The sequence below is a fragment of the Pelodiscus sinensis genome, chromosome 6 (genome assembly GCF_049634645.1).
Source record: "Pelodiscus sinensis isolate JC-2024 chromosome 6, ASM4963464v1, whole genome shotgun sequence".
NCBI classification, from domain to species: domain Eukaryota; kingdom Metazoa; phylum Chordata; order Testudines; family Trionychidae; genus Pelodiscus; species Pelodiscus sinensis.
In genome coordinates, this window is record NC_134716.1 from 36,750,858 (window position 1) to 36,775,498 (window position 24,641).

At 41.5% G+C, this 24,641-nt stretch overlaps 1 protein-coding gene across 8 annotated transcripts in view; it reads left to right on the top strand.

The window, feature by feature from the left end:
- VPS13A (vacuolar protein sorting 13 homolog A) overlaps positions 1-24,641 on the top strand; it is a 296,260-nt gene that overhangs the window by 39,660 nt on the left and 231,959 nt on the right. For 7 of the 8 annotated variants that reach the window (XR_012904695.1, XR_012904697.1, XR_012904696.1 and 4 more), the window contains exons 9-16: positions 4,714-4,794; positions 5,274-5,331; positions 15,181-15,308; positions 15,577-15,683; positions 16,701-16,872; positions 17,853-17,915; positions 20,659-20,794; positions 23,692-23,786. Coding sequence is in view for 3 of the 8 variants with exons in the window: in XM_006122479.4 (XP_006122541.2) it covers positions 4,714-4,794; positions 5,274-5,331; positions 15,181-15,308; positions 15,577-15,683; positions 16,701-16,872; positions 17,853-17,915; positions 20,659-20,794; positions 23,692-23,786 (840 nt within the window). In the remaining 5 variants the exon portion in view is untranslated. Of the gene's footprint in view, positions 1-4,713; positions 4,795-5,273; positions 5,332-15,180; positions 15,309-15,576; positions 15,684-16,700; positions 16,873-17,852; positions 17,916-20,658; positions 20,795-22,042; positions 22,097-23,691; positions 23,787-24,641 lie in introns of those variants that run through there. The other variant, XM_075931737.1, reaches the window with a different exon arrangement.

A 24,641-nucleotide genomic window follows, 5' to 3' on the forward strand; every position in this document is an offset into this window, starting at 1 on the left:
AAACAAGGGTGATGTTATGTTAGGATTCTGCTACAGACCATCTACACAGGTAGAAGAGGTGGATGAGGCATTTTTTTTAAACAACTAACAAAATCATCCAATGTACAGAATTTCGTGGTGATGGGGTGCTTCAGTTATCCAGACATATGTTGGGAAACTAACACAGTGGGGCACAGATTATCCAATAAGTTCCTGGACTACACTGGAGACAGTTTTTTATTTCAGAAGGTTGAGTGTGCTACTGGGGGAAGCTGTTCTAGATTTGATTTTAACGAATAGGGGGGAACTGGTTGAGAATTTGAAAGTGAAAAGCAGCTTGGATGAAAGTGATCATGAAATCATAGAGTTCATGATTCTAAGGAATGGTAGAAGGGAGGAAGAACAGCAAAATAATGACAGTGGATTTCAGGAAGGCATATTTTAATAAACTCCGAGAGCTGGTGGGTAAGGTCCCATGAGAAGCAAGACTAAGAGGGAAAACAACTGGAGAGTTGGCAGTTTTTCAAAGGGACATTAAGGGCCCAAAAGCAAACTATTCTACATTGTCCTGTATTTTGCTTCAACTACCCCAGACTAACACGGCTACATTTCTATCACTATTCTACATGATCTAAAAATAAAAAAGGAGTCATATAAAAAGTGGAAACCAGGACAGATTACAAAGGAAGAATGTAAGCAAACAGTACAGGTATGCAGGGACAAAATTAGAAAAGCAAAGGGACAAAACAAGCTCAAACTAGCTAGAGATATAAAGAGAATTCTATAAACAAGAAGACATTCTATAAATATATTAGAAGCAAGAATAAGTATAAGGACAGGATAGGCCCACTGCTTAGTGAAGAGGGAGAAACAATAACAGGAAACTTGGAAATGGCAGAGATGCTGAATGACTTCTTTGTTTAGGTCTTCGCCAAGAAGTCCGATGATGAAGGAATGCCTAACATAGTGAATGCTAGTGGGAATGGGGTAGGTGTAGAAGATAAAACAAACAAAAAAAGTTAAAAATTACTTAGGTTAGATGTCTGCAAGTCACCAGGGCCTGATGAATTGCATCCTAGAATACTCAAGGAGCTGTTAGAGGAGGTATCTGAGCCGTTAGCTATCATCTTTGAAAAATCATGGAAGATGGGAGAGATTCTGGAAGACTGGAAAAGGGCATAAAAAGGGAAATAAGAACAACCAAGGAAATTAAAGACCAGTAAGTTTAACTTCTGTGCTAGGAAAGAGAATAGAGCAAGTAATTAAGGAATTAATCTGCAACTATCTGGAAGAAAATAAGGTGATAGGCAACAGCCAGCATGGATTTGTAAAGAACAAGTCATGTCAAACCAATCTGATAGCTTTCTTGTGAATAAGGGAGAAGCAGTGGACATGGTATACCTAGACTTTCGTAAAGCATTTGATACAGTCTTGCATGATCTTCTTATCAATAAAATAGGCAAATATAACTTAGATGGAGCTACTGTAAGGTGGATGCATAACTGGCTGGATAACCGTTCTCAAAGAGTAGTTAATTGACGGTTCACAATCCTGCTGGAAGGGCATAACAAGTGGGGTTCCACAGGGATCTGTTTTGGGACCAGTTCTGTTCAATATCTTCATAAACGATTTAGATATTGGCATTGAGAGTACGCTTATTAAGTTTGCAGAGGATACCAAGCTCGAAGGGGTTGCAACTGCTTTGGACGATAGGGTCATACTTCAAAATGATTTGGAGAAATGGTCTGAGGTAAATTGGATGAAGTTTAATAAGGACAAATGCAAAGTACTCCACTTAGGAATGAACAATCAATTTCTCACACAAAGAATGGAAAGCGACTGTCTAGGAAGGAATACTGCAGAAACGGATCTAGGGGTCATAATGAACCACAAGCTAAGTATGAGTCAATAGCGTGATACTGTTGCAAAAAAAGCAAACATGATTCTGGGATGCATTAACAGGAGTTTTGTGAGCAAGACACAAGAAGTCATTCCACTCTACTCTGCGCTGATTAGGCCTCAGTTGGAATATTGTGTCTAGTTCTGGGCACCACACTAGAAAGGTGTGGAGAAATTGGAGAAGGTCCATAGGAGAGCAACAAGAATGTTTAAAGGTCTAGAGAACATGAACTATGAGGGAAGGGTGAAGGAATTGGGCTTGTTTAGTTTGGAAAGGAGAAGTTTGAGGGGGGACATGATAGCGGTTACTAGTATCTAAAAGGGTGTCACAAGGAGGAGGGAGGGAAAAATTGTTCTCCTTGGACTCTAAGGATAGGACAAGAAGCAATGAGCTTCAATGCAGCAAGGGAGGTTTAGGTTGGACATTAGAAAAAACTTCCTTAAGTGTCAGGGTGGATAAAAAATGGAATAAATTGCCTAGGGAGGTTGTGGAATCTCTTTCTCTGGAGATGTTTAAGAGCAGGTTAGATAGACACCTATTAGGGATGGTCTAGATCAGTGGTCCCCAACCTTTTGAGGCTGCTAGGGTGGGGGCCGTGCATGTGCCGCGCGCCCTGGGCGCAAGAATGGCTTGGGCCAGCCCTCGTCACTTGGCGAGTGCACATAAATGCCCCGGCGGGCGCCATGGTGCCCACAGGCACCATGTTGGGGACCAGTGGTCTAAATGGTACTGGGTCCTGCCATGAGGGCAGGGGATTGAACTCGATGACCTCTCCAGGTCTCTTCCAGATCTTCTCTATCTAAAATGTAGGTGGTTTTTTGTTTGTATTGGCGGTGCACATCCACACCCTACCTCAATATTAGTTTTGCATATAAAAAATTTCGACCCGCCCAAAAGAAAATTCATCCTGCCCAAGAATAGAAGATGTTATAGGGAACACTGATGGCTGCTATCATTATAACTAGGGATGTAATAGTATACAGGCAGTCCCCGGGTTACATCGATCCAACTTAAGTCGGACCCCAATTTACGAAGGGGGGGGACGCAGCTAGTGCGGGGTGCCTCCCCCATTGTCGCCGCCAGAGGCGGCGTGGGGGGCACCCCCCCCAGCAGACCAGGGAGACGCGGAGCTAGCACCCCCCCCCCCAGCAGACCAGGGAGACATCGAGCGGCTTTTCTCGCCGCGGAGGACGCGGGCGGCGGGACCGCTGAGACGCGCTGCGGTCCTGCCGCCTGCGTCCTCTGCCGCGAGGAAAGCAGCTCCGCGTCTCCCTGGTCTGCTGGGGGGGGGGGTGCAACTAGTGCGCCCCCCCGCCCCAGCAGACCAGGCTTCTCTCACTGACGCCTGGGGTAGAGCAGCTGGGGGGCTGCCGGGTTGGTCCCACAGCGCCGAGGAGCAGCGCTGCGGGACCAACCCAGCAGCACACCAGCTGCTCTGCCCCAGGCGCCCCCAAGTCAGCCACTGCTGAAACTGACCAGCGGCTGACTACAGGAAGCCCGAGGCAGAGCTCCTCTGCCCCGGGCTTCCTGGAATCAGCTGCTGATCAGTTTCAGCAGCAGCTGACTTGGGGACATTTGGGGTAGAGCAGCTGGGGTGCTGCTGGGTTGGTCCCGCCGCGCCAAGGGTCGGTGCTACCAGACCAACCCAGCAGCACCCCAGCTGCTCTGCCCCAGGCATGTCTGATTCAGCCGCTGCTGGTCAGTTTCAACAGCAGCTGAATCTGGATGCCTGGGACAGAGCAGCTGGGGCGCTGCTGGGTTGGTCCCCGCAGCGCCACACCTCGGCGCTGCGGGGACGAACCTGGAAGCACCCCAGCTGCTCTACCCCCAGGTGTCCCCAAGTCAGCTGCTGCTGAAACTGATCAGCGGCTGATTCCAGGAAGCCAGGGGCAAAGCAGCTCTGCCTCGGGCTCCCTGTAGTCAGCCGCTGGTCAGTTTCAGCAGCGGCTGAATCGGGGACACCTGGGGTACAATATGTACCAGTTCCGACTTACATACAAATTCAACTTAAGAACAAACCTACAGTCCCTATCTTGTACGTAACCTGGGGACTGCCTGTAGTTGATTAACTGATTAGCCAATAAGCAAAAGCTTATAGGTTAATGCTATAGATTATACTCATTTTCCTCTCCCCCTCTTTCTGCCAGTAAATTTTTTTAGCAGACTGGCAAGTAGCCTGGCTCAGTCCTGGCTTACAATGTGTCTGGGACCTATGCCTGCTCTGCATTTGAAGCGTATTAGGAACAGAGCAGGCTGGCAACCCAGCTCGGGACTGGGTCCGGGATCTACCCCCGTTTCGGCTCTGCATTTCAGAGCTGGGCGGGTAGGCAGCCCGGCTTAGTTCTGCCTTGTGCTGAGTCCGGGAGCTCAGACCCTGCTAGACAGGGACTGCTGATATCCTGCAATGCTGCCTCTTTCTCAGAAGCAGCAGCATAAGGTGACAGAGAGGAGCTGGTTTTTAAACTGACTCCCCTCATGGACCAGCTCCTGCATGGCATCCTGTGCTGCTGCCTCTGAAACAGTGGCTGCTGGCCCCGCCTCTGGGGGCTATAGAATAGTCTACTAACTGATACAGTTTTTATAAGGTTACTTGACAGTTCAATTAACTGATGTTTAACATCCCTAATTATAACAAAACATTGTCAAAATAGAAGCCAGCTTCTGTTGGTTTAAGGTTTTGCTAGGTAAAAGGTATCTATCTGTATATAATCAAAACTGCTGGGGGGAGAATGCATTTGGTGATTTTAATATCCATTAGAAACCTAAAAATAATGGAAAGCACTGAAAGAGATCACAGTGTATTCAACTTCATAAGTGTTCTATTTTATTTTCAGCTTGTACGTCTGGATAACCTTTTTGCTTACTGGAATGTGAAGTCTAAGATGTTCTACCATGGAGGTTACGATGAATCTTTAGTAAGTATGAGAAAGTGTATTCGGCCTTTCCATGTTTCATTTATGTAATATTCAGTGTCATTCCTGTTCATTAGGATCCAGTTCTGATTGATTGAAGCCAGAGTCAGTTTTGCCATTTGCAGGATCAAGGTGTATGTTCGTAACTATTCTACTGGAAGATGTTGAATGTTACATTAATTAGAATGTACAAATATTTTGTGGTATAACTTATTCTTCTCAATCTATCCCAAGCTACTTAAAATTACCTGTGCATTCTGTATGATAGGCTGATTGTTTTTCACTCCATTACAGGGTGGTTAAAACCTTATGTCTTTAATAAAAGGGCTTTATAGATGTAAGGTGCAGGAAGACGGACTTGTTTTAAAATATATTTTGTTTTCAGAGGTATTATTCTAAGAGTGTTTTATTATATCCTTTTTATATAAAAATGTTAAGTGAAAATGAAGCCCTCAAACTGAATTTTAATTTTTTATAAACAGAATAATTTAAAGCATGGAGTTGCCTGCCGTAATGTGATGCCAGAAGGTTATGATTTTGGTAAGTGTTTTCCTCACTTTCTGTACTTTGAGTACTTAACAGATTATTTCACTTTTATTTTAAAAGTATAAGATCTTAAATAAAACTAAAGAACATAGCGCACACCTCTCTTGCCACGGTGATTACAGCATATAAGTGTCTACAAAATTGTTTTTGCTCAAGAACTAAAATAGATAGCAATTATAAACTATATATTTAATGTCACCATCCCTTGTTCATATAACGGATTATCTGGATTTTAAAATACAGGCAGTCCCCGGGTTACGTACAAGATAGGGACTATAGGTTTGTTCTTAAGTTGAATCTGTATGTAAGTCGGAACTGGCGTCAGCTGCTGCTGAAACTGATCAGTTTCAACCGCAGCTGAATCTGGACGCCAGTTCTGACTTACATACAGATTCAGCTTAAGAAACCCAGTCGTCCCCAAGTCAGCTGCTGCTGAAACTGATCAGCGGCTGATTCCAGGAAGCCTGGGGCAGAGCAACTCTGCCTCGGGCTTCCTGTAGTCAGCCGCTGGTCAGTTTCAGCAGCGGCTGACTTGGGGACGCCTGGGGCAGAGCAGCTGGGGTGCTGCTGGGTTGCTGGTCTGCAGGGAGACGGGGAGCAAAGCCTTGGAGCACGCCTGCAGCGGGACAGCCCAGGCGCGCTTGGGCTGTCCCCCTGCGGGCGTGCTCCGTGGCTTTGCTCCCCGTCTTCCTGGTCTGCAGGGAGACGGGGAGCAAAGCCTTGGAGCACGCCCACAGCGGGACAGCCCGGGCGCGCTTGGGCTGTCCCGCTGCGGGCGTGCTCCGAGGCTTTGCTCCCCGTTTCCCTGGTCTGCTGGTCAGGAGACGGGGAGCAAAGCCGCGGAGCACGCCCGCAGGGGGACAGCTCAAGCGCGCCCAGGCTGTCCTGCTGCGGGCGTGCTCCAAGGCTTTGCTTCCCGTCTCCCTGCAGACCAGGGAGACCGGGAGCAGCTTTTCTTGCCCCGGAGGACGGGGACGGCGGACTGCGGTGCATCTGGGCATCCCGCCGCTCCCGTCCTCTGGGGTGAGAAAAGCCCTGTTCGTAACTGCGGATCCGACATAAGTCGGATCCGCGTAACTCGGGGACTGCCTGTAACAAAAACACTACTACTAAAGTGAAGAAAATACAGCTCTGTATGATGCTGGACCAATAGTTTCAGTGTTAACTAAATTATGTTGAGGATATTTTTTTCAGAAAAAGATACAGTAGCAGCCACCCATAAGTGTCAATCTGTAAAAATACATTGTTCTCTTAATTGTCTCTTCACACTTTTTTTTTTTTACTTTATTTTGAGGAGCATCATTAATTTTAGTTCCAAACTTGCCTCCAGTAAAACTTAAATTTTGGTGATCCTTCTCTTTCATTGTTGGGTAATTATGCATGTCAGAAGGAAAAACTCATGAAACTTCTAGAAAGTCACTTACTGTAAAGGAACAAATCCCACAGTTAGCCTTTTGCACAAAATACAGGGGTTGAATCTTTTTCATACATTGTCTTGCTGAGAGGTATGGTGATGGTAGGTTTGCAGAATGAAAAATGTAATGAAAGAGGAGGTGGTCTACTTTGGAACCTGCAAATGTTGTGACTCGTCAATTTTTGTAACTTCTAAATGTTAGCAATACTTTTGGCTATTTTAGTGTTCAAAATTTTGCAGTTATGTTAACTGTTTATAAGGTCATCAGGGTTAAAAACTTCATTGATTTGTTCCTCTTTTGGTCCCCGGCTTTTCCCTCCTCCTCAATTTCCAGTTCATAGCTTATTCAGTTGTTCCTACACATTGTCCTTTTACGGTTATCCAGGACTAGTCTGTGAGATCTGCAACCATGGGTGATTCTTTGAGGGATTGCTCATATACATTCCATTTAGGTGCATGTGCGCTGTATGAATGATTGTCGGAAGGTTTTTCCCTTAGCGGTATCAGTTGGGTTGCCTGTGGATCCGCCTGGACTGGCTCCTTTATGGAGTTGCGTATATATACCCCTGCTGACCCACTGTCCACTGAGGTTTTTTTCTTACTGCCTGTGCCTGTTGTTGGAGTGTCTTGGTTCTTGTGTTCTGCAAGTGCTTTTCCTAGAGGTCATTTCTTTTTATTTCCTTATATATACTTGTTGGGCATCTTCCCCTATCTCCGTTTCTTTGGATGGGGCACGTCTCAGACTCAGGGCGTAAGCCCTGTGACAAGTGCTTGCAGCAGATGCCACGTGTTGTGACCCTGTCTTAAGTGTTTTGGATAGGATCACCAATTGGACAAGTGCAAAAGCTGAAGAAGCTTCAAGCCCTGAACAAAGGAGAAGGATTCTTGGCTGAAATGCTTCCTCTTGGAGGCAGCGCTTAGTCTGTAGCTGACATCGGAGGTGGCCTGGCAGCTTTTGTGTGCAGCTCATTGGCATAGATGCCGGACCCCCTCTATACCGACGATCTCTGGCACTGAGGCCTAGTGGGAGTGTGTAGCACTGTTCCCAGTCACCGGTGCCAAATAAGAAGAGTGGAAGGGGACTGCTCTCTGACTCTGTATCCCAGCGGAGTGCTTCCTCAGTCAGGACACTAAGTCTGCTGCACATGCTACACAGCCATTGACTGTGGCTATCCGTAGGGAGCTGTTGAATCCAATGTGGGTAGACTCTCCCAGGCCTGAGGACATGGAGCCGAAGACCTAGACATCCCTTCTATGCAGGAAGTATTTAAGGGACTGATAAAAATTGATCCAGTCCCCAGGCTTGTCCTTCAGAGCCCTTGCACTGCATTCCTCAAACATTGCATTACGAGCCCCAGCACTGATTGTGGCATCGACTTCAGCGGTACCAATGCTGGCATGGGCCACAGACCCACTATTACTGAGTTCTTGGTCTGCTCCTGTACGCCACTCTTCCCTAGCACTACTGATGGTAGCACCACACATCCGACATCAGAGGAAGCCAATGATGTTGAGCCAGAGCTCCATGTTGCCTGGTCTGCCTCCGAGTACTCCTCCCACGGGGAGGCAGAGTTGTGTTCCTCAGGCTCCATAGCTGCCCCAGTGGCAAGGGCCCATGCAAAGGCTCTTCTATATCCCATGGGCATACAGTCAGGTTCAGGGCCCCCCAGAGTCCAGAAGAGCCATTGCATGTCAGTGCTATGCAGAATCCTGTCAGCCACATTGGTTTCCAGGAATGCAGTGCCAAGCCTAGGCACAGGCAGACTCGTGCTAGACCCTGGCCATCTCTGGCAGGTAGAATGACATCAGCCTAGGACCTGGCAATGGTGGTGGCAGTCCAGGATGCTGCCTATGTCTCCCCCTTCTCCCACTGTGGTAATCATTGCTGTCTTCCCCAGATGCAGTGATAACAGGCACAGCTATCTCCCTCCCTGCTAAGGATTCCAGGGCTCCCCAGGACCTTCTTTGCAGGGTTACCCAGAATGTGAGAATTCTGACAGAGGAGGTTGCAGAGGAGTTTGACCCCATGGTGGTGGCACTATCCCTTATAAAAACAATTGCCAATACTGTTAAGAGTCTTTGTCAAATCCCAACCTCCATTCCACCCAAAGACAAAGGGTGAAAAATGCTGCTTTGTCCTGTAAAAGAGGCATAAGTACCTATTCATGTACTTCCCCACTGTGAACTCTGGTATTGGATGTTGCTATTCATGGGGTGGCAGGGGCAGCCGGGCTCTATACCGATGTCCAAGGAGCCATCAGCTCCGCACCTCTGGTGAACAGGCGGTGCTGAGCAGATACTGCTCCTGGTCATCCCTTGCTAAATTCAAGGAGTTGCTCCCCTCTGATGCCCTTGCAGACTGAGAGTCTGAGAGTCTATGGAGGTGACCATTTTGAGTGTTAATATCATTCTTCACTCTTGATTCTGTAGACTTGCAGGAAAGATAAAATATCCTAACATTTACCAGTATGTGCATATGCAGCTCTCCAGCAGATGCATTTGAAGAATTATCACTTAAGAAATCTTCAGATTTTGAGAACTGCTCAAATAGGTGGGCTGCAGTTCTGTACCAGATGAAAATAGCCCTAATTATCTTGCTTATCTTCTCCAAAATCTTAGCCTGTATTGTAAATACTATATTGCAAAGCACTGAGAGCTGTTGTGGTCTGTCATGACAGTAGTCCTTTGAAAATACAAGTTTACTTCTTGTTGAAGTTATACATTTTCCAAAGCAGCCAGGGTGGTCTGCCTTAAAGAATGGGAAGTGTTCAGTTTTCTGTTTGTTTCTTTCTTGAAAGTGTTGAGTTTTGAAATTTTATAATCCATCAATTTTACATTTTGCTCTGGTTTTAATTTTTTTTTGTTGTGTTTTGGCAATCATAGTGGCATAACTGTAACAAATATATATTTAACTGTATAGGGATGTTTACCATATGTTAAAGTTTATTTGATACTGCCACGAAAGCTATAATTTTGAACGTATAGCTGCTTTCCAAAAGAGTAATTTTCCTTACAAAAATAGAGTTTCTGTTGTTAATCACTGATACTTGTGTGTCTAGTTCTAGTACCTTATGCTTATCTAATAGATATCTTTAGAAAGCTGAATGTAAACAACCTTAGCTAGCTGTAAGAGTTTAGAATACCAAAAAAGATGGTTGTTTCTACTGAATAGTCTAAATTCTCCATTGAATGGCTTCTTCATATTTCCACTCATGAAATGCACCAGCTATGTGCAACTCAGATATTGGAACCTGACTAGCAGTGCCTGTTGGAATGCTCATATATCCCTGAATGTTCTAGGAGCAAGACTACATGGGTCTCTAGCCATTTCAGTTCCTTTCACTTGCCAACTATGATGGATTAGGAATCATTCTGGACCTTCGGTCCCAAACTTTCTATTAGATGATGCCAAATTAGTCTGAACATTCTGTTCTTTAGATAACTACTTATTGCTTTTTTAAATAGGTACTGTTATTCAGTTGTTTAGTATAGGGTTTTATTGACTTAATTTGTATTATGGTTAGTATTGCGTTTTTCAGCTTTGGTTCTGGACTAAGACTTTATGATGGATTTGAAGATCAGGTAACTAGGTTTGAAATGCTATGCCTCTTGCTCTTTGCTTTTTGCAGTGTCAGAAGCATAAACACACTTCCTTACCTGCATCAGTGAAGGAAATTCAGACTCCATATGTTTCATCTGCAACACCTTTATCCTGAGATCATGATAGGAGAGACAGAACAGATGACAAGCTTTACTCCTTTGAGAGATGCTTACTGTTCAATTTGCTAGGCTAAACTGCAGCGTTCCTTCTAATCTTTTCCATCCATGTGCAGATTTCTTTCACCCATTTGCAGAATAAAATTTTTATGTGCACCGAGGCATATGTGAATCTACATCACCAGTAGAAATAAAAAAACCTAGCTGTGGTCACTCTGATAATCAGCTGGGTGACATTTGGATCTTTCTTGAGTGGCCGTACAAGTGCACAGCATATAGGGAATGCTGTTTGACAGTATGGTTGGATTGTCATGGGGCCTCCCCATGTTTTATGAAAATTGGCTCATGAATATGCATAACTTGAGGAAGCTTTAGACAACATACCTCCTGTAACACATCACTGTTAATGTTACAATCTGCTGAATGTGTGTATCTTATTTTTGTGCATGTATCATTCTTGTACTTCATATTTCTAACTTCATGTATGAATCTGTTTATAGTTCTAATGTGCTAATGAGGGACAATAGTGATATTTCAAGAACCCAGTCATGCATTGCTTAAACCAACGACCAGTGAATGGCCATGTTTGTCCTATACGCCCAAATTGTGTGTGTTCCTAGAAAGACATGACTATGCCATCTGGTACTGGAATTCATCTTGAACCTTGTATTTTTCCATGGACATGGTGGGTATCGAACAAAGGATTCCCTCCCTGGGACAAAGTCTGTTTAAGCAATGGGAAGCCATTAGTCCTTTGTTTTCAGCTAAACTTTGAAATTGCCTGGCCCACCCTAAGATGATACGTAACAATGACGAACTATGAAAAAGCTTTTAGACCCAAATTAAAAATCAACTCTGATTTGAAGCATTTCATTTGAGATAAAATCATTTGTTTAGGGTAAGAATTTGTACATGGAGCAAGTTTTTTTTAGAGCTTAGCTAATCATTTCGGTTCATTTGACGTTAGTAACTTACTTTAATCTGTTTTCACTTGCAACCATGTAAATCCTCCTTTTTATTCTTAATAGAAATACTTTTGTTTGTTATCAAGCCCAGTGTAAATAATAGTTAGCTGGAGTGGGGAGCAGCCATTGTGCATCTCTCTCTTTTCATGGATAAAGTGGGTGGACGTTATGCCTTTTCCCTGTGTAAAATTTTTGCACACTGCAATATGGATTTGTTTGGTCCCTTTTAAGGAGTTGGTTTCCTGGGTGTTGATCTGGAGGGGGAACAGTTACCCTGCCTCTGTGCCTGGTCTGGGAGAGACCAGAGGATTTGGCCCAGAAGAACAGGGTGGTTGGGAGCCCCAGAGAGCAAGAAGGTTGGTGTTAGTGGCATGATCAGCACACTGGGGGACCACCCCAACAAGATTGCTATGATTCAACCCATCACAGTATGATTGGCTCTGAAAGAGGTCATAGACCAGTTTTGATAAATGAATATGTGGATAAGACTCAATGTTATAATGTGTTGTCAGTACCAAAATCTTAATTGGATCTATTTTCTAAGAAAATTTGAAAAGATCGAAAACTTCAGATCAGAAATCTGAGGGATTAGTGGATAATTTCCTCTTTGAGCAGAGCCAGTCCACAAACAAGAACTTCTTTGAATCCTGTTGCATCAGAACAAAGTAGAGGATCGTTACCTGGAGGTGGCGCTAAGAAGCACCTGATTGTGATGGGGTATCCCACTTTGACACTAGTTTCCAGAGATACTGATCTTGTACAGGAATCATAGTATTCTGAAGACTCCATCATCAAGATGACACAGGGACATAACAAAGGGCAGAACTGGATGTGTGTATTGATTCTCATCTTTTTACTTCACATCCTTTTGTGGGAGCTGTGCAAATCAATTGCTCAAATGCCTCTTCCTTGGTTCGATCTAGAGCGTGAAGGTCTACAGAAGAGATCTCCAGAATCAGCTGTAGCAGAAATGGCCACAAACAATAGCTTTCTGTGGTTTTAGACTGTGTGTCTTGTCAACTCACCGGGCCAGGGCCCAACAGGATTATGGATTAACTTCAAGACAGAATTGATTAGTAATAGCTGCTGTTATTAATCTCACTACGTGACTACTATTACAGGCTTAATACCTCCAGATGGTTACACAACTACTGCGAAGTAATATGCCAATAAGTACAAGCAGAGCAATGCATGAGAGAGCAAACAGGCATTTGGAAATGCTTATGCCCCTTCAGTCTGCAGGGAGTCCCGTTCTGGTCACCTTGTACCAGGCTATAGTGGATGTGGCTCCAGCTGGGGGGGATCCAGGGCACCCTTTGAAGTCTAGGTCCCTGATGAGTCTCACCAGGGACCTGGGACTTCCCTACACTAGTTATACTACAGTTGTTTACCGGGTGTGTGTATGCTGGCCCAGTGCCACACTAAATGTCCCACGGGGCTGAGAACTGAGGTAGTGTTGTTTATCCCATACTTGGCTCTCAGCTAGCAAGCACAGGGAGTTTAAATTTAACTGCTGCAGGCCTTCATGTGTCTCTTTATGTGGCATATGTAATGTATGCTGTCTTAATTTATTTCCTGTCAATGGATTTTTGTCTGATCTTCAGTGTAAATAAAGGTACAGGTTGGACCTCCCTGGTCTGGCACCCTCAGGGCCTGACTGGTCCCAGGTGAGGGATTTTGCCAGACCAGGGGAGATCATTTTTGGAATCCCTGCTTCCAGCCCGCTGCCCTCCTGGCTGGCTCCTCACCTTCTGCTGGCCCCACTGCTTTGCTAACTCTCTGGGCAGCCATCTCTGCACTGGCTCTGGGTCCTGCTGAGCAGCTGTCTGTCTATGCGCCAGGCAGCCACGGGCGTGTTTCCCAACTCTGCTGGGCAGTCCTACTGCCTCGTGCTGGTCAGCTCACTATGAGCTGCTTGCTGCCTTAATGGCCCCACAGGGATCCTTGCCATTGGCTCTCCACCGAGACTCTCATCCTGCAACATCTGTGCTGGATCATGGATGTTGCTGTACCAGAGAATCCTGGTTAAGGATTTCAACCTGTATAAATTATGTCAGTTTTAGCTACAAGTAATCAATGTGTAAGATTGTTTATAGGAAGGTTTAAAAAGTTTGACTCCAAGTATGTTTTAAAAGTAACCTACAAATCTCACTGCAAAATATGTTTGGATGCTCCCAACTGCCAGTTTAAGAGATGACTAGGCAACAAGTTATAATTGTGAAAAGATTTGCAGGTCACTGGCAAATGACAAGATTATTAAATGAATAGGTGCTATATATAACAGATGGATGTTGGCATTCACATTTTTAATGGAATTATCCTGGAACCTTCACTAAGGCCCCATGTATACATATGTATTCACAAAGATGCTTTGTTCTACCTATACAGATGCAGCTTGCAGAATCAGGAGTCAAATGATGAATAGAAACCTGCCCTGAATATTTAGATATCTATTAATTTTTCCACTGTTCTTCTCTAGTATTTCCATGGATCATATTGTGCAAATGTGATGTTGATGTTTATTTAGACTTAGATTTGAAACTTGATGTGTCAGTAAGTGATGAATGTTCATCCTTTAAGTAGAGCTGACAGAAAATGAAAGAATTTACCAAAATTTGTTTTAATCAGTTGTCAATATTTCATTTTCTCTTAATCAATTTTCTGACACTTTCAGTTTGCTGAATTGAACAATAAGTGAAATTAATATCTGCACCTGAAGCAATGAATAGCCTTTTCTCTATAATACACTGATGTTACTTGAGAATACTAGTAAAATTCTAGAGACTAGTACTTGTCACTAGGGATGTTAACTATCGGTTATTTTACTAGTCAAGTAGACTATGGAATTAACATTGACTAGTCGATAGGTACTTCCACATTCCTTCTTTGAAATGTACAAGAGTCCCCGCTGGGGCTCTTATACTTTTCAAAGGAGGAACGCGGAACTCCGTGTGCAGCCCGGGGTCAGCGGAAATTCCCACTGACTCTGGGCTACACGCGGCATGTCAGCTTTGAAATGTACAAGATTTCCCAGTGGGGGCTCTCATGCATCTCAAAGCGGAAGGGTAGCATGGAGCCCGGGCTTGATGCTGCGCTGACCACGGGCTTGATGCTGCGCTTCCGATTTGAAATGCACGAGAGCCTGGGATCAGTTGGGGAGTCCCAGCTGACCCTGGGATCTGCGCAGCGCTGCTGCTTGGAAGTACCCCCTTTTTTCCCCTCCCTATTCTGCCCCTATCTGATTGAGGCAGCAAGGGGGAGGAAATTGACTGGTCTACTGACTATCTGATAAGCATTTGCTTATTGGATAGTTGACAAGTCCTTAACATCCTTACTTGTCACATAGTAATAATTGGTATTGTGAAATACGTATTTTGTTTGAATGATTTCCCTAATGCAATAGAGAACTCAACATCAAAGGAGGCAAATCAAATTTAGGTTTTACTGCAGATTGAGATTACTTCTTGAAATTCCTGATTTATAATTCTATTGAAGATAATTTTGAAAGGGAATTTCTTTACAAATATCCATTGGTTTGGGATTTGGCTCAGTTCTAATTGAGTGAACTTAAGATGTCTTATAACAATCTTAGTGTTCTGAAATTGGGATATTTCAATTGGATGGCATGTTCTAACTTTTACAGTGGAATCTATCCTGTGTAAATATTAGACTGCATCAAATAGCTTACTTATTTTCACATTTCAGTTTCTTTTAATTCACACTTTTTTCTAAAATTCTATTTTCTAGTATTCCGTCCAATTTCTGCTAAAGCCAAACTCCGTATGAATCCTCGATCTGATTTTGACTTTTCTTCACCAAAAATGGACTTGGATGTAAATTTACAGGATATAGCCATTGAATTCAATAAACCCCAGGTAACATTTTGTTGGTAAAATTCAGCTGATTCAGTTAAAAATATGAGTGGATTTATTAGTTTGGGATGTCTTTTCCTGAGATTTACAGAATTAATAAATAGCACAAAAACTTTCTGAAAGAGAGGTTCTATTAAAAGGAACCTACTAAATTAAACCTCTTTGAACCTTACTGTGCTTGACTTTAAATAGTATTACTTTGGATACATTTGAGTTTGTATAGTATTACTATCTTTCTGCTAATCAGACCATTTTGGTATGTTTTGCATAGTACTTCAGTGTAATGGAGCTCCTTGAGTCTATTGATATGATGACCCGAAATCTGCCATATAGGAAATACAGACCTGATGTTCTTCTGCACAATAATGCCAAGATATGGTAATATCTCTTTAAAAGCTTTTAAATCTTATTTGTTTTTTTTATAAGTTGCTTACTTGAAATCATTTTCTGATCATTGTTTTCCTCTTTAAAGAAGAGTGTGTTGCATAAATTCTTTGCAGAAATTTTTGCTTATCTGGATTTTACTTTATATATTTGGTAGATCTCCTCATTGCACATCCAAAGTAAACTTGTGGCATCTTGGAGTGTATTGTGATTTTAACAGGGCACCATGCTACAAATTTTTCTTGTTGCCATCACAGCTTCCACGAAACTGATGATACATTGATTCTTGACCATTTCTGTATACTTGGAGCTTACAAGGGAAGAACTGATCTTAATGGATATGTGATGATATAATAGGAATATACATATCCACAAACCAAAATGAATTAATGCAACTGCTTTTCTTCCTAAATGTCAAGGATAACAGTAAGCCCCAGGAGACAAAACTCACTTTTAAATAGCTAGGATATGGTTAAAGCGGGTTTTACTACAGCTGTCATTCTAAGAATACTACCCTGTGTAGATCCTCCCTCAGTGTCTTCTGAGTATGAGTTTAAGGGTTTCCGTAATTATACTCTAATTTTTAGTAGTTTATAGTTTTAAAAAAAAGTGAATAGTTGAGAAACTGAGAGCTAAATACAGCATACTTGCTCAAAGCTTGTAGCTAGTGTCGTGGACAGCATATTTCTGTTTGACTCTGATAGCATCCTAGTTTTTATGCTGTGATTTGTGGATGAAACTCCAATACTGCATTGAAGGTCACTAGTTGAAGAATGCTATTGTTCACAATAAATAGTTAGATCTTTTGTAGGGAGATGAAGATAAAGTAGTAAACTGAAACTTTTAAGTGATACCCTTTTGTTGGACCAGAGGACTGATTTTTGACGAGGTGTTACACCGTTGCAAAACTTGGTTCTATCTTTTTGGAGATAAGTCAGTGTGGAATAGGGAAATGAGTACTTTTATCTTTTATTGATGTATAACAAACACTTGACTTTGGTTTTACATCAGGTGGAAATACATTATTAATGGTATTCTTGAAGTGAATGTTCGACCCAAACTTAATATGTGGTCATGGGAACACATTCGACACCATAGGAAACAAGTGAAGAACTACAAAGAAATGTATAAAATGAAGATAACATCAAAGAAACCCAGTGAAGAGATTGTAAAATTGTTGGAGGTTAGCAATTTTCCCTTTTGATATTGAGCCCCAAAATTTAAGTGTCTTGTTAATTTTTTTAGACCTAAAAGGTCAAACATAGTCAGAAATTCAGTAGTAAAATCCAGTAAAATTTATTAAAGACCTTAGATTACAAACTTATTCATTTTAACTAGTTATATGCTTTGTAAGTAGCATAGTGGTACTAATTAGCAGGGCTCAACAAACTGCGGCGAGAGCTTACTCGCCAGCTCCGCATGTGCACAGTGCCGGTGAATGGGGCGCACGGAGCGACCGGCTGAAATCTACTCGCTACTGGCGAGTAGAAACAGCAGTTTGTCGAGTCCTGCTAATTAGGAATGTTAAAATCCATTTAATTTAGTAATTTTTCAACAGTTACACTTGGGAGCAGGTGGTGCCCATCAGAGGCAACAGCTTATGTGTGTGGGGGCGAGAAGATGGCAGCTTGGAAGTTTATTTGCACAGAGATGTGATGTAAGCCAGCTCTCCGCCCATACTGGTTCCCACCTGCCCCATTGTGCTGCTGTCTCTGTATCAGAGACAGTAGCGCAAGGGGTCACACTGCTCTCTGGGAGCCAGTACATGCATACCTGGAGCATCCATTTAACTGTGAAGGTTAACTGATGAGCCCAAGCTCATCGATTAACTGTGTACATGGTTACACTTTCACATTCCCAGTACTAATTATGTTGAGTTAGGGTTGCAGAAAGTCAAGTTAATAGAGTGAGGAAAACTGGTGGTTGCATTCCTCTGAATCTTGTCTTCAAAAGCAAAATACTTGGATTATGTTGAAAGATCTATATACTATATAAGGAAATATAAGAGTATAATTATTAGAGTTTTATTAAATAGCTGCCATGCTGAATCAGAGCAGTAGACAATTTAGCCTAGTATCTGGTTTCCAGAAGAAATTTATAATGGAGCTTATGGGAGAGTATGGTAAGCTGAGCAGTTAATATTCTATTTTTTTCACTTTTTAGGAATTTGAAAAGACTCTGGATATATTTAACATCACTCTAGCAAGACAACAGGCAGAAGTTGAGGTAAAATGGCTATTAAGCTCGTTGAAAATAAACAATATATGAAAAGCGATTTTGAGGAGATCTTAGGCAGATAAATTATTTTATTTCTGCCTTTTAATTGTAAAGTTGGCTTAGTTGCTCATTGTCTTCCTGCCTTGGATTGATAGTACATGTGAATAATTGGGCTGAGTCTGTTGTCAAGAAGCATCCTGAGTGGACAGAACTCAATGGCCCCCTAATCTTCTTGAAATACCATGAGCATTTCCCCCACCTTTTTTTAGCACCAAGGCTTGCTCTGGATATATAATAAAGAATTGCATAACATACCTTTTTCTCAGTTGAACTACACACTTTAGTCTTTTCCTTCTGGAAAAATGACTGGGACTCAAAACACTATTTCATGTACACTACAAAGTTCCTGAAATATTTGATTACTGTTGGCAGATGGTATCCCACATATATAAGTAATACAAAATGACCACACACTAGTAATCACGTATGGTCAGATTTTTCCACCTTTACTTGGTAAGTAGCAAACTTTTTATTAGTGTTATCTTTTCAAGGGTTTGTACTGTTGGCATTTAACATAGCACTTGAACATCTGTTATAGAAAATAGATTGGAAATAGAAAAGTGTATACTGGATTTCATAGAATCTTGGCTTTTCTCCCTTAAAACACTACTCTGAGAATAAGGGTGGCAAAAACTAGCTCATAGTGAGTTGATAGATCTCATAAGTCTTATGCTACAGCGATGCTTCTGATCTTGGATCTAAAACTAACTTTATCAGTAGAAATTCATAAATGTGAACTCTCTAGACCCTATGAATTTAGAGTTTTATAGCCTAGTTTGTAGATGTGTTTTTGCTTTAGCTTATCTTTTTGATGGTATACTGTAGCACAATAGTGCATTTGTGTGCTTAATATACAGATAGATAATTTATATTATAACCTGCGTATGAGCAACTTTCTCTGGTACCATTCAATTTGGCATATTTGAAAAAATAGGAAAAGTTGAATGAAGAAACAAAATAGAAAAAAAATTCATATCTGATCAAATGCTATTGTTATGAGCGCCTTCATTTCAACATGGGGATCAAAATGGAAAGAAGTTATCTGGCAGCAGCAGAAGCCAAAGCTCAGTCTAAGATGCATCTGGCCTTAGAGCTACCTGAGCAACTGACCCCGGAGCCAGCCAAACTAGCAGCTGCAGAAATCATGGAGATGGTAGAAATTCATGGAATCTGTTACTTCTTTGATCTCTGATGTCATTAGTTGTATCAAATCATCTAGGCAGCAAAAAGATGTGCCAAATTTAGGGCAAAGGGTCTGTTTAATTGATGTTTTAATGGTTATACCAACAAATGAGAATCCTTCCCCTTTTTAGAAAAGTTGATTAATTTTAATTATTTAAATCAAGGTTTTCCACTTGATAATTTACTCAGCTCATTCTTTAGCAGGGGGGAGAAACTACAAAACAATGTACAAAATATATTTAAAAATATTATTTAGGTTACAAAGTCAAGCACCTGTAAATTAGGACTTGCTAGTTCTCCAGTTGTCGTAATTTTGTCTGTGTATACAAACCTTAATTTTCATAGAATCATATCAGATGAGGTATGGAAGAGACCTCAGGAGGCCATCTAGTCCCAACCCTCTTCTTCTCAAAGCAGGACCAGCCTCAACTAAGTCATTCCAGCCAAGGCTTTATCAAGCATGACTTAAACCTTTATGGATGGAGATTCTACCAACTCCCTAGGCAACCCATTTCAGAGCTTCACCACCGTTGTAGTGAAATAGTTTTCCATAATATCTAACCTAGACCTCCCCTATTGCAACTTGAGACCATTGCTTATTGTTCTGTCATCTGCTGCCACTGAGGATAGCCTTGCTCCATTCTCTTTGGAACCCCTCCTTCAGGTAGTTGAACACTACAATCAAATCCCTTCTCATTCTTCTGCAGATTAATTATGATGAGTTCCTTCAGCCTTTCCTCATAAGTCACATGCTCCAACCCCCTAAACATTTTCATTGTCTTTCACTGGACACTATCCAGTTTGTCCATATCCTTTCTGTAGTGGGGGTCCAAAACTGGATGTAATACTCGAGGAGTGGCCTCACCTCTGCCACATAGAGAGGAATAATCATGTCCTTTGATCTGCTGATGCAGCCCAATATGCTGTTCATTCTTTTGCCTCAGTATATATGAAATGTGATTATATGGTCTTTAAAAATGCAGTCAAACGCTATTTTTACAGGATTAACTTCATTAGTCAGTGCATAGTTTGGATGGCCAAAGAGCGAGAACTGAGGCTGTATGAACAAACCTAAATGTGGCCTTTCCTGGCTTTGTAATACTTGACTTTATGTTCTAAATAACTTAATTTTAATGTACATTTTGTATGTTGTATAATAAATATATTAAATTATCATGGAATATTTTGTGTAGTTGGGTTTGAGAGAAGAATGCCTGGCTTACGTGGAAAGCTTATAATAAAGGCATTTGGTGACTTGAAAGAGATTAATTTTCTTCCACTTTATCACTCACTTCACTGAGTTACCTTAATGAAAATTGAGACATGATTTGATATTGGGTCTACTGTGTCTGAAAAACTATACAAGAATATAAACCAAAAGATAAATGTCATCTTTGTCATGAATTCATTCCTTTTGCTTTGGGACACTGAATCATGACCTGTATTTATGTTTTTTTACCTACTCTTTAACACATGTATAGAATTTAACTGAGCTATTTTAAAATGACAGGTAACTAAAGCTGGATTAAAGATTTACAGACCAGGCGTAAAACAAGATGATGAAAATTCTGGCGGTTGGTTCAGTTGGATATGGGGTTGGGCAGGAGAAAGAAATGATGAGACGAAACAAGAAATAAAGGGTGCAAGTATGTCTTATTTTATTTTATTTTAGTAGTAGTAATTTTCTCTCACCATAAATTGGACTTGATGGAAAAGCTGGTCTATACCAAAGAGTCTTGAGTTTTTTGTAATGTTGCTATTAGAAAATGTCCTATAATCTTTGTTGTTAGACTTTCTTCTATTGTTATTCTCAAGGATGTTGTTGCACATTGAGAAGTCTCTAGGTTTTTAATTGTATTTTGTATAATTCTTTTTTTCTTTCCGCTCTTGGCCATTGTTTGAAGTTTGCATCATCCTGCTCTACTAAAAATGGGGCATTGGAGAGATAATTTAGTCAGAAAACATTGGTTACTGAAAAGTAACTTATTTAATTTTTTTACACTAATTCCCTTTATTAATCTGGTCATATTACGTATTTTATTACATTGCAACTCACTTAAATGATTATCTGGTAGATGACCTGAAAGGATTTGGGAATGGGGAAGCAAAGCCAAAAAATCTTTAGGTTTATGATAGAAAATTAGGAAGTGGATCTGTTTGGATTTAAAATAGAACTACTGTATTTTTAAACCATAATTTAGGAGACTTGTTTTCAATGAAAGTTTTTTGTGGGGTCTCAACTGTATATTTACTATTCTGTTTGCTTTGGTGGAGTGAGGGTAGAAACCCTTAAACATCATAAGACTAGATGAAGTAAAGGGAAGCCCTGATGAGTGGAATACATTTTAGTTGTAAAATACTTGTTTGTGATCCTCTGAACTAGTTTATTTAAACTCTAGAGAGACAGTAAGGTTAAAATCAAAAAATTAGGCAGTCACAAAATGCCTCTTGAAACTTGAGAATTTGAATCCATTTATTTTTTTATTTCTAACCCCTGCTAATTAAATATAGTTCATAATCTTTGCTTAAGGAATAATTTTAAGACTTGTTGGGTTCATTTAAACAATTGTCATTTAAACAATTGCACAAATTTTCGAAAAGAGAGACCCTTAAAATGGTCTTCTTTGGATGCAGACAAGCAAGTTAAGACAGTGTTCCCTTTAAGGTGTGGGGCAGCACAGCTTCACAGGTGATTAATCAGCCCCTCCTAGTTAGTCAGCTGGCCCTAAGCCTCTGATTGGTCAGGGTTGTTTAATGACCTGTGAAGGGGTATTGTTGAGTAGCTTAGATGGAACACTGGTTAAGACCTCCTTTCATTTGTTGTTCTTTGTACAGCAGCATGATAGGACATGAGATTATGCCAGTGCAGCAATGTCTCCTCTGTTAGCTGTACGAAATCTTCTGAAATGCATCCAGCAGGAGACTAAATGGGAGGATTATAAGGAATGGTAAATCAGCATTTCTAATAGCCTTTTGTTAAATTATGTATTTACTGATTGATCTGATAGGGTGAGTGTGTGGCAAATACTTGCTGTCATAGTATTCAATACTAAGGTTTCTCAGGAGTTACTTGAAGAAAAGGAAATAAAACTTTCAATAAAACATACAATTTTGGGTATGAAATGTGATTGCTGATCTGGGAGTCATTCAGATGCAGTAGCAGTGCAGAGGGGGGGCTCTTGTGATGGTCAGTGACTTCAACTTCAGTTTGATTACACACATTCTGATTTTTCAGACTGTGTTGTTTCCATTTTGAACACACACAAGGCTGTGTTAAGAGAACAGTGTTAGGTTTCAAAGTCAAGCATTTAAAATTAGGAAATGCCAGTATTTGCCTGTGGAACCTTAATTTGCATTCCACCCATCTTGTGCATAGGTATTGTGTGGCAATCTTTAATTAGACTGACTTGTTCTTGTTGATCTATAACAATTCATTAATAACACCCGTGAAAACTTTCAGATGGTCAACTATAAGGAAAATCCATTACATATTTTCTGTAGTAAGAAGGCAGTGGCTGAAGATTTTTAAATCTGTTGTGAAATCTAAACCAACTATTTTTGGATTAATTTCCAATATGAAAGTTTAGCTTCTAAATTCTTCTTCTGACAAGTTTTAGCCAAATACTTTCAGACCAATTGCTTTATCCCATCCCTATTGATTTTCAAATCTAAACATGAAACCTTAATTGCTGCCTCCATAATAAACTTTTCCATTTTTAGTCGTCAGTACTTTCTTTGACTTGAGGAAGGTTGTCTACACAATGTCGCGTGCTGCACAATAGGCAGGTGTTATCATTATTCTTTTTCCCCCTTCTGAGGAAAGGTTGAAACTAGTTCTGAGTCCACAAACTTGCTTCAAGATATATTTTAAAGTCTGATTCTGCAAGCATACATTGATTAGCGCTTCATGTCTCTGGGTCTACTTGCTAGAGGTGGGGAGTTGGGAGTGTGGTGCTAGATAATTTCATGGAGGTTAGGTCCATAAAAGGCTATTAGCCAGGGGATAAAATGGTGTCCTTGGCCTCTGTTTGTCAGAGGCTGGAGAGGGATGGCAGGAGACAAATCGCTTGATCGTTGTCTTCAGTCCACCCTCTCTGGGGCACCTGTTGCTGGCCACTGTCGGCAGACAGGATACTGGGCTGGAAGGACCTTTGGTCTGACCCAGTACAGCCGTTCTTATGATGCGGGATGGGGGCAACATGCAGCTCGGCTGTGCTGCGCTGGGAAGGGGGCGAGAACTAGAAAGTTGAAAGTGTGGCTCAGCTGGGCTGCTGGGGGAGGAAAGGAGCCATGAGCTGGCAAGGCTGCAGGGGGAGCCAGAAAGCCCGATTGAGGGGTTAGGAAAGAGGTGGGGCTGGAAGCAGGGGAGCCAGAAATGACCTCCTTGGTCCAGCAAAATCCTTCATCTGGGGCCAGTAAGATTCCAAGGGTGCAGGACCTAGGAGGTCCAACCTGTAGTTGTACAAAGACAGCTGCATTGTTTTTTTTGTGTGGGTGTGGAAATGCATACTGCAGACATAATAAATGTTTTATAATGTGGCAGGTCTTGAAGAATTGATGACACTTGAAGAAAAAGCTAAACTCTATGCAGCCATTGGGTATAGTGAAACAACTGTTGATCCAACATTGCCAAAAACAGTAAGTAAGGTTTGGCTAGCTTATCTCATCAGCAAACATTCAAGTATATATTCTATATAAATATAAAAAGCAGTTTGACACTGAAGTACAGTGTCGAAAATGTAATCTCTGCAAAATGCATGGAAAGACACCATAATAGAGGTTCAACTTTGATGTATACTCCAAATTACAAAATCATAGTAAGAGAACCAAAAAAATACCACTGTGGCTTAACAGCTAAGTAAAAACGTAGTGAGAAACAAAAAAGAATCCTTTAAAAAGTGGAAGTTTTAAATCGTAGCGAGGAAAATAGGTGCCTAAACTCTGTCAAACGAAGTATAAAAATATAATTAGGAAGGCCAAAAAGGAAATTGAAGAACAGCTAGCCAAAAACTCAAAAAATAATAGCAAACTTTTAAGTACATCTGAAGCAAGAAGCTTGCTAAGCAACCGGTGGGGCCACTGGACAATCAAAATGCTAAAGGAGTACTGAAGGATGATAAGGTCATTGTGGAGAAAGTAAATGAATTCTTTGCATTGGTCTTCAGGGCTGATGACGTGAGGGAGGTTTCCAAATCTGAGCCATTCTTTTTAGGTGACAAATCTGAGAAACAGTCCCAAATTGAGGTGTCATGTATCAACTTGTTCCAAAACCGCCTCTAAACAGTAATAATTTACTAGGACCAGATGACGTTCGCCCAAGAGTTAACTCATTTATGAAATTCTGGAACTAGCAACTGCTTGTTACCTACCATTTAAATAATCTTCTGTACCAAATGACTGGAAGATAGCTCATGTGATGCTAATTCTTAAAAAGGACTCTACAGGGGATCCTGGCACTTATAGGCCGATAAATCTAAGTTCAGAATGGGGCAA